The sequence below is a fragment of the Pyxicephalus adspersus genome, chromosome 1 (assembly GCF_032062135.1).
Source record: "Pyxicephalus adspersus chromosome 1, UCB_Pads_2.0, whole genome shotgun sequence".
NCBI lineage: Eukaryota > Metazoa > Chordata > Amphibia > Anura > Pyxicephalidae > Pyxicephalus > Pyxicephalus adspersus.
The window spans coordinates 119,079,169-119,089,210 of record NC_092858.1 but is presented as its reverse complement, the minus strand read 5'-3'; the positions used below and the strand labels follow the sequence as shown (position 1 = coordinate 119,089,210).

Genomic DNA, 10,042 nt, shown 5'->3' with positions numbered 1-10,042 from the left:
TAGCTGACTATACAATTTACATTAGATGATGATACAAATAGAAAGGACTGTGTGGCATGTTATCTGTAAATCTAATGGAGGTTGTGCAGGGATTGTATGATCAGCCTATGGCTTGTTAGGACAGCACTGGCAGCCACTTCATGGCAGGTTAGTTTGAAGGGAACTCCTCACTACACTAATGGCAGCTTGCCCCATTGTATTCTAATAGTTGCCTTTTCCATGTGTGCTTTCATTGGGAGTTTTTTTTTTATAACTTTGTATGTGCCCCCCTCCGTATAGATTTGTGTTTGCAACAAGAACCTGTGATAAAACAAAAGGGTTTTGCCCTCTGCATGCTTCATAAATGAATACATAAACAGCCCTGTATAAGGGAGAGCAGAGGAGGTGACAGTGCTGCTCCCTGGTTTTGGGCAGGAGTGGTTCAGCTCAAGGTTAGAAGGTAAGACTCCAGGAAGGAAAGGGTTACGTTTACATACCGGGGGGTGTATGAGTAAGACCAGAGCTTAGTAAAGGGGGGGGATATTTCCACAATATACAAACAACACACTATCCCCATAAATGTCGCACGTTGTTGACCTCACCGAGCTGTGAATTGTGTCACCTGATCAGATTTCCATACAGCAGAGCTTCTAAACGCAGGGGCGTTTATTAGTCTTTCAATAATAAAATAAAATCTAAGATTTTTAATTACTTGTGTGCTTAGAAGGTAACAGTTACACGTATTGCTTTAAAACAATGCAATTTCATTTTGTAACAGATGTGCCCAGAACAAATATGGCCGCTACCGTCTCCGTGATGTAATCATACAGCGCCACCTGTCAGCCGGCTTTGTAAGTGGTCAGTCGAGCTGGGCAAATATTATTGTTATTATTAAATATTACTATTACTACACAGTATTTATATAGCGCCAACGTATTACGCAGCGCTGTACAAAGTCTATAGCCATGTCACTAGCTGTCCCTCAAATGACATATTGACATTATTTAGCTGTACTGTTAAGGTACTGAAGTGTTGGGAAAAGCTGATGTGTGTGTATGATGTATTGTTTATATTCTTCTACTTTACATTTATTTCTCGACAGTCTTGTAAATAAGGTGATTTCTATGAAGGGAGTTCTTTTCCATTACTGACTGCTGCTGTACTACAATCAGATGACATATATAGTCATATGGTATATTGGTATATGCTATTTATTTATATGTTACTTATATAGGTGTGTGTGTGTGTGTGTGTGTTACATGTGCAGTATATAGAGAATGTATGCCTCTGATACTGATATTGTGTCACTGATGGTATTGTTGAGGCTTAGCATTGAAATGATTTGATTTATTCTTCCTGCAGATAATCCATTCCTTATTTCTTTATATTTGGATGTTCAGCCCTTCCCATTTGTCGTGTATGGTGTTGTTTCTAGAAAGCAGTACAGGTGTGGTTGTCTCTGAAGATGGAGCAGGTGAAAGTCAGAGACGCTATTTCCCAGAGAAAAAGGGCCAAAACGTGGGAGATATCTGATTCAGAAGACGAAGAATCAGATTGCATTGTGAAAGCTGACATCAAGGGATCCAAGGCAGAAATAAAATGTGTGAAAGTATTGTGTGACTTGGGTGATGGTTCAAATGTAAAGAAAGAACCCAACGAGAGTGGTGACCAAGGAGGGCCTGATGGTCAACATGGCTGGGCTGGACCTGGTCTAAAGTCTGGAATTGCAGAGCTGTGTGAAACTCAGGCTGGTGATGGACATCCCTCTGCTCCAATCACATCTACTTTATCCCTACCTTCTCCTAAATCCGCTACCCCTAGCCCAGTCAGGAGAACAAGAAAGAAGAAGAGCTCCGAGGAGGTGGAGGCATACAGAGCAGAGCCTAAGGAAAGAAAAAGGGCAGAGCTGTGTGAAGCTCAGGAGGGCGATGGACATCTCTCTGCTCCAACCTCATCTACTTTATCCCTACCTTCTCCTAAATCCGCTACCCCTAGCCCAGTCAGAAGAACAAGAAGGAAGAAGAGCCCAGAGGAGGTGGAGGCGTACAGAGCAGAGCTGTGTGAAGCTCAGGAGGGTGATGGACATCCCTCTGCTTTAATCACATCTACTTTATCCCTACCTCCTCCTAAATCCACCACCCCTAGCCCAGTCAGGAGAACAAGAAAGAAGAAAAGCCCAGAGGAGGTGGAAGCAGACAGAGCACAGGCTGAGGAAAGAAAAAGGGAGAAAGAAGTAAAGCGCCAAGAGAAAGAAAGGTTCAAGATTCTGGAGAAGGAGGAACGGGAGAAAAGGAAAGAATCTGCACAGGCACTGAAACTGCTGAGACCAGATCAGTGTGGGAAATATATGCTTGTCCAAGTGGACGCAGGTAGGAAAATGTCACATTTTTCTAAGTTTAAACTTTGAAAGGACCAGTTAGCTGGTGGGGTGGAACACAATGAGAATTGGCTCCTTTGGTGTATGCTATTATGTGAGATTATCTTTTACACCGTTGCAGCTTTTAGCAGGACCTGAATCTGCTAGCTGGTGAGAATTGTCATGACAAACACGGCCTTTGGTGCATGCTAACATAACATATTGCTTTTGAATCATCTTTACAAAACACACGTGTATGTCCACAACATTTTTATTGATTTCTTATTGCACAGGTCTTCTCCAAGATGCAGCGTCAGAAGATTTGCTGGAAACCCTGACAACAGCTGGCTACAAGTACTCCATAGAGCCACATGCTGTGCCTTTTAGCATCACCTGGAGAAGAGAGTTGCCCATTGACTGGACTTGTGTAGTAAGTTGTGCTTGGAACAGACAACATTAGTATTTTTTCTCCTATTTGTGGTGAACCATGTAAAATTTAAAAGTAAAAGGGTTAGTCAACTAAAAAATATTTTATTTTTCCGGCACATACAAAAAACTTAATTTTATTTTTATATATATCTTTAGGACCTTTGGGTGCGATCATTACTCAACTTATAGGTTTTCACCTAAAGTGGCTATTGTGAATGGCTTAACCTCCCTTCTATCCTTGTTGGGTTTACTATTTGAGATTTTGGAGAATATAGTTGGAGTTGAAACAGAGTTCATAAATATGTCGGGAGATCTTCCTGTTCTCCAATACTAGATCCTGTGGGAGCTGCCATTGGTAAGGTCTTCTTTAGAAATGCTAGGTTTTGTTAGTATGCTAACTGGAAGACTTCATTACTTTGAGTCAATGATCAGTAGAGTGTTTCTAATTTCAATACACAATGCTCTGATTAGTCATCTCTGTATTTATTGGATATCAGTACATGTACTGAAATGTGACCTTTTGTCAGCCTTTTGCCACCCCCTATACAACAGTCTAGGAGAAGGGGAAGCCAACCAGCTTCCTAGTTGTGCTTCCTTTCTCATATGCTAACAATTTGCCTGCTCATAGTAGGAGAAAGCAGACTGTCAGAGAGGAGAGTTTAACAGCCTGCTTTCTGACCTCAAAGTTTAGGAAGAACTAAGAAAGCTCTTGATTAAAAAAAAAAAAAAAAAAAAATAATTACAATATTGAGTGCGCAAATAGAATAAATGCATTCTGTGGACTTTTCTAGACTTTTTTTTTTTGAGTTTATCATATAAGTATGTGTAAACCCAAGGTACTGCCTTTAAAAGCCCTGTGCATTATAAACAATTACCATTTTTGAAAAAAGAAAATAGTGAAATGAAGCATTTTATCATTGTTGGATCTTCGAGCACCTACATCATGTTTAAATGCACTCTATTGATCATCCATGGCTGCAGTGCGTTTGTTTGGGTGTGTGTAATAGTAAAGTTACCACTCTGCCGGAGATCATCTGTCCAGAAGCCCTTAGCATCCTCAGCCTTCCTTTAGCTGTGCAAAGATGTGCCTTTTTATTTTAGCATTCGGTGCACTTTCAGGAAATGAGCACAGCCAATGAGCAAAGTAGTTCCTGGTTCCAACCTTGCCCTGCTATTGGCTGCTAGCCTTTTTTTTTATACTTCCCTGATTTCAGGCTCTGGTTGCTGGATGCTCAGACCCTTGTTACCTGTGAGTTGCTCAGTCGCTTTCTTCAATTTCGTGCCCTTTGGATTTCTGACCTGTGCTTTTACCTGGTGTACACTTGTCTGCCGTCTGCCGTGACCGTCAGTCTGCCTGGACCATACCTCTTGCTGTCAACCAACTGAGTACCTAATCTGTGCATCTCTACACTAAAGCCCACTGTCCCACTCGCACCTGGTGGGGAGAGCCTGGGGGCCACGACCTGGTGTTCAGCCCTCAGTGAAGTATTCCGGGGGCCATTAGGGTCATGGGCCCATCATCCCTTGCGCGGTGCTCGTGCGAAGACCCGGAGATACTTATACTCCGCACCCCAGGTGATCCCACATCACCTGCCAGGGGGTGCAGCCCTAACAAGTAACAGTAAACGTGCTTGTGCAAGATGTGTCCTGACCCATAGTATTAATTAATTCAAAAGATAACGCTGTAAGCTGCCAATGCTGAATTAATTTTAAAAAATGCTAATTTCAGAGATGTAAAACTGATCTCTCTGATTAAGTAGCATCAAATACAAACCAGAAACTGTGTGACACCTGAGCTGTATACCCATTTTGGGTTAGTGAATCAGAAGGTATTCAAGGCAGAGAATCAGAACACCAACCAAGATGGATATTTTGGAACTGGTTTTGACATGGCAGCTTTTATAATCTCTGACTGAGTAAAAAGTTCATTTAGGGTCTTTATCACACCTTTCAATTATGAGGGCCCCTCCTTTGTTGCTATTACATAATGAAATAGGATAACACAGAGACAGTTTTGTATTCATCAGAGTGACTCCTTAAAGTTTGATCAGAATCTGATATTACCATACAGTAGCCCTCTACAAACTAGAAAACTTGTAAAAGCAGGCCAAGAATGTTTCACTAATGACCTAATCGGTTGAAAACCGAAGACCTCAAAAGACAAAATTATTTATCAATATTCCATTCTTTGTTCTTTTATTTTCTAGGACGGTCTGGAACTGTGTAAAGGTGAAGAGGATCAAATGTTGATACTGGTGGAGCCCAGAGATTTCCTTAAGAGGGTTTCCTGTTATAGTGAGGTAAAATGTGGGAAGGCAAAGGTTTGGCCACAAGGTTATAGCTACCTATGGGGCATGTAGCTCAGTATATGTGGCTTGATGTCTTTATGTGATAATTGTATTTGTTCAGAGTAGTTGTAAGAAATGTGTTTCCAGAATTTGTCCTTTTTTTTTTATACCTCCGAAATACTGAAACTAGTAACATTTTTTTTTGCATATTTCTGAATTTTTATGAGATCACACATGAAAGTAGTTTAAGGTACAAAGGAAATAATATACAGAAGTATACAGATAGCCAAACCGAGGATGGTTGGCTATGGTCCTATAGATCTAAAACGTAATATTATTTGCAAGAATGTAAAGCTTCGTAAACACATGACCATCGTCCGAGATGAACAGTCGCTCCCCAACGTTGCTCAATGAACTAATGAGCAATGGATCAGGAACAACCGCTATGCATTTCTGTGGAGGAGAGCACAACTGGGTGCTGCTCCCTTGTCCTACCTTCCTGTATATCTTATGCTAACCAGATTTGCAGAGGTGTTAATTTGAGAACTTGCTGTATATGTTCCAAATATGTCTGAGAAATATATTATAATATTTCTTCTGATATTTTCTGAAAAAAAATACAATAAATCATACCCCCAACATCCTAAGCAAAACACAAATTTAAATATTAAAATGTATGGTCTGTATTGCAGCTAACCATTTATGAGATATGGTGGCTTCATTGTACACAAATTTACCAGTTAGCAAGATTTCTGTCAGCATCAACAGGTATTTTATGGACTTTGAAACCACTTTCAGTGGTATGTTTTACGAACTGAAAGAAAGCTAATTGGAGAGGTTACCGTAATTGCTGATGTTTACATATACATCAATGAATATTCTGACATAAAGATATAAAGTACCTGATCTCTGTCCATTCCAGGCTCTAGAAAACTCAAAGACTTGGGAGACTCTATCCTCTGCGTTTGCAATGGACAGAAAATACCCTGGAAAGAAAATGACATTGGCTGTTTTGGGGCTTCATGATTATAGAAGGTAAATAGGAATACAGATTACAATCTTCATTATTGAAAACTTTCCTTTTATGCTTAAACCACTGATGTGGTTAAAGTTAGCTGACTGAGCTTTTGCAGTGTATTTCTTTTCTTTTCATCAGATATCAAAGACTGTCACAAAAGATGGAGAGACACTCTCTGGAGCCAAGACACTTCTATGATGAACAGCAGGAAAGTCATCTGACTAGGCAACAAATAGATGAGGTAAGGACTTAACACTAAATATTCATCTTCCTTATTAACATATATATATATTTTATATATATATATATATATATATATATATGGTATAGTGGTGCAGAATCCTGAATATTGGACAGCTGGGATAGGCAGAAGTGAAACTGATGTTTGTAACATTTGAAGGTTCCATTTGCAAGATACAACTAAATTGTTTGTGTGATAGCACTTCCCTAATAACTGTTTTTCTGTTTTGGGGGAGGCAGGCCCTTGTCTATTTACAGCTGTACCATGAGACAGAAGTATTATTCCTGGATACATGGAGAGAACTAGGACAACATATATGTTTTATGACCAAGAGTATAGCTCAGCGCCCTTTCCGGTAAGTGTATAATAAAAATATATACAGTTAGGTCCATAAATATTTATGAACTGCAGAGTTTCAGCTTTAATTCAGTGGGTTGACCAAAAAGATAAAAATGTAAGGAACGAAAGCTTTTTTTTAATTTTTTTTTACACAATCACTTTATTTTAGGGGCTCAAAAGTAATTGGACAAATTAAAAAGCTGAAAATAAAATGTTCATTTCTAATACTTGGTTGAAAACCCTTTGCTGGCAATGACAGCCTGTAGTCTTGAACTCATGGACATCACCAGATGCTGGGTTTCCTCCTTTTTAATGCTCTGCCAGGCTTTTACTGCAGCGGCTTTCAGTTTCTGTTTGTTTGTGGGCTTTTCTGTCCGAAGTTTAGTCTTCAACAAGTGAAATGCATGCTCAATTGGGTTCAGATCAGGTGACTGACTTGGCCATTCACAAATTTTCCACTTCTTTGCTTTAATAAACTCCTGGGTTGCTTTGGCTGTATGTTTTGGGTCATTGTCCATCTGTATTATGAAACGCCTCCCAATCAATTTGCCCACAGCTGGATTTGAGCAGACAGTATGTTTCTGAACACCTCAGAATTCTTTTGGCTGCTTCTGTCCTGTGTCACATCATCGATAAACACTAATGTCCCAGCGCCACTGGCAGCCATGCACGCCCAAGCCATCACACTGCCTCCGCCATGTTTTACAGATGATGTGGTTTCCTTTTGATCATGAGCTGTTCCGCACCTTCTCCATACTTTTTTCTTGCCATCATTCTGGTAAAGGTTCATCTTGGTTTCATCTGTCCAAAGAATGTTTTTCCAGAACTGTGCTGGCTTTTTTTAGATGTTTTTGAGCAAAGTTCAATCTAGCCTTTCTATTCTTGAGGCTTATGAGTGGCTTGCACCTTGCAGTGCACCCTCTGTATTTACTTTCATGCAGTCTTCTCTTTATGGTAGACTTGGATATCGATACGCCTACTTCCTGGAGAGTGTTGTTCACTTGGTTGGCTGTTGTGAAGGGGTTTCTCTTCACCATGGAAATGATTCTGCGATCATCCACCACTGTTGTCTTTCGTTTCTTCAGTGCTTTGTTTCTTTCTCATGATGTACCAAACTGTAGATTTTGCCACTCCTAATGTTGTAGCAATTTCTCGGATTGTTTTTTCTGTTTTTGCAGCTTAAGGATGGCTTGTTTCACCTGCATGGAGAGCTCCTTTGACCCCATGTTGTCTATTCACAACAAAATCTTCCCAAAAAGTTGTCTCTGTCCAAAAATTTATGGACCTAACTGTACATTTACTGTGTTTGAAAGTTTTTATGTGTGACAAAAGTCATAATGTATACTTAAACACTGTCTTGGCATTTGACATCTTCCGGTCCTTTTTTGACATGTTTTCATCTGCCATTGAGACACTTTATTTTTGTTGCCTGCAGTATTAATGAAGTTCAGATTCCTGTTGTTAATTTTTTGGATGCAGTGACAGCTGACTTCTGATCTCTTCTCATAAGTAGAAACGATATTATTTCTTAGCTGAAAATGTTATTGGGACCCAACAACTTACAAGTGATGGTGCAGCTAGGTGAACCTCTCTGAACAACATGCTGTCCATGTCTGCAGGTTGAATTGGGAACCTCAGAGCTATTCATTCTGTACCTCAGCAAGCACTTGGCGAGGTTGGGGACCCAAAGGATCACTCACAGGTTTACCATTGGCCTGGAGGAGACAGATTCAGCAGTTCAACAGAGTTAGTCCAGCAATGGCTGCAGCTATAACAGAGGTTTATCCTTCCCCACAACTCCTCATGCAGGTAAGTTACCTGTGTAATATTGTTTTCTGCCTGAGGTCTGTAGATGTTTTTTTCACTAAAGGGGTGGCTAACAGAACAATGTATACCACAGAGACTATTGATCACTTTTACAAAACTGACTAAGAATAAACAAGCATGTATAAAAGAAATGACAGTCAGTAATACATTTAGGAGGGAGAGGCAGCACAAGCAGTTATTTGAGCTGCACTGCAAAGAGTATGCAGATAGCATAAAACATATGAGCTCATCAGAATGCTGCTTATATTGTCAAGTCACAGGGAGAAGGTCGGACGGAAGGAAGTGAAAGTTATTCTGCCAAACAGAAAATATAGGCCGTCTCCAATCCTAATCAAGATTGTCCTGTGTGAAGGAACTGTGTAAATCTACTTACAAAAAACATACATTTTCATCTTTTTCACCTTCTTTCTCTGTCCCCAGGCATATGTAGCATGTAATAGTGATAAAGAGAGACTGTCTCTTCTAAGTAACTTGAGGATACCACGTGCTGCAGGTACAGCAGAAGATATGGGTGACCCAGATGATGAAGTCACACAAGCCAATAATCAAGACCAAGCAAGAGAAAGGCGTATTGGTCCTGATTTGTCACGACGCATCTGGCTGTTCATGACATCAACCAATCCAGAGCTGGTGTTGGACCTAAACTAGAAAATATTCCCTGGTGTTTTTTTTTTTTTTTTCTCAAACCAAATGTTATTTGGCAGTAAACTATTTATAATAAATATAATTTATAATAAAACTAAATTTCCAAGCACTGTAATAGAAGAAATTCACTTGTTCTCAATAGGTGAGGCACCTACTATGGAAAGGTTCATAGTAAATTTAGACCATACTGGGCAGCTGTCCACTGACATATAGACCTAGTTATCATCCTATTGGTCTGCAGCACACAGCTCTTAACATATTATGCCTTGTTCATTTTGAATAGATTTTCAAGGCACCACAGCAGTATTAAAATTGTACCTTTTTTTCTTTCTTTTGAAAGAAATAGCACAGGAGCACACTGAATTCTGTAATTTGTATTACTGTGCATTACCACAATGTGGAGGTATGAGACTTGCCTTATTTGTCTTGCATTACACAGAAAATGTGATCTGTTAGCATAATTCCCTGCATACTAGAGCAACATATTTTTTTGAGCCATAAGCTACTCAATAATAATACCAATAAATTAATTGTCCCTTCATCCAAATTTCTTGTAACAGAATCATGAGTCATAAGGAAAAAAATCAAGTTATATTGTCATAAACTTTAACTTTGAAAATGATAACTGAGGCGTGTAGAGTGTGAAATGAATCTCTTTAGTTTTTTGTAATTTCTCAGAGCATTGTATGGTCTGGGACATCTGGGAAGATTGTTAAATGTTTTCTGGCTTTAAAATTTTGGACTTCAAATTGGTTGCAAATTGCCCTATAACTCCTTCCAGACTGATGGCAGGCCAACCCATAGACATTTTTTAATCGATCCCCTCAACAACAATGGTGTATGTGTAGGAAGAAGGGTTGTGTGAATTGCACTTTAAGGAACTGAGCTAGGCAGAACTAACTAGTGCTTGACATAACACA

At 39.6% G+C, this 10,042-nt stretch overlaps 1 protein-coding gene across 2 annotated transcripts; it reads left to right on the top strand.

The window, feature by feature from the left end:
- Positions 1 to 869: 869 nt before the first annotated feature.
- On the top strand, positions 870 to 9,276 carry LOC140340337 (probable crossover junction endonuclease EME2). Of its 2 annotated transcripts, XM_072425458.1 has the most exons (9): positions 870 to 1,000; positions 1,342 to 2,348; positions 2,629 to 2,765; positions 4,972 to 5,064; positions 5,975 to 6,087; positions 6,209 to 6,311; positions 6,551 to 6,666; positions 8,270 to 8,459; positions 8,898 to 9,276. In XM_072425458.1, the coding sequence occupies exons 2-9, from the start codon at positions 1,445 to 1,447 to the stop codon at positions 9,123 to 9,125; spliced, it is 1,884 nt and encodes a 627-aa protein (XP_072281559.1). In that variant the 5' UTR covers positions 870 to 1,000; positions 1,342 to 1,444; the 3' UTR covers positions 9,126 to 9,276. The 2 variants fall into 2 exon arrangements, with proteins under 2 accessions (XP_072281559.1, XP_072281550.1); XM_072425449.1 differs by lacking the exon at positions 870 to 1,000 and having other exon boundaries at positions 1,074 to 2,348.
- Positions 9,277 to 10,042: the final 766 nt, after the last annotated feature.

What these genes read in the sequence shown, in the direction of transcription:
- LOC140340337 (XM_072425458.1), top strand. Translation starts at nt 1,445, where the DNA reads ATGGAGCAGGTGAAAGTCAGAGACGCTATTTCCCAGAGAAAAAGGGCC. An exon ending in GCTTGTCCAAGTGGACGCAG is followed by an intron (nt 2,349 to 2,628) that starts GTAGGAAAATGT and finishes CTTATTGCACAG; the next exon opens with GTCTTCTCCAAGATGCAGCG. An exon ending in ATAGCTCAGCGCCCTTTCCG is followed by an intron (nt 6,667 to 8,269) that starts GTAAGTGTATAA and finishes CCATGTCTGCAG; the next exon opens with GTTGAATTGGGAACCTCAGA.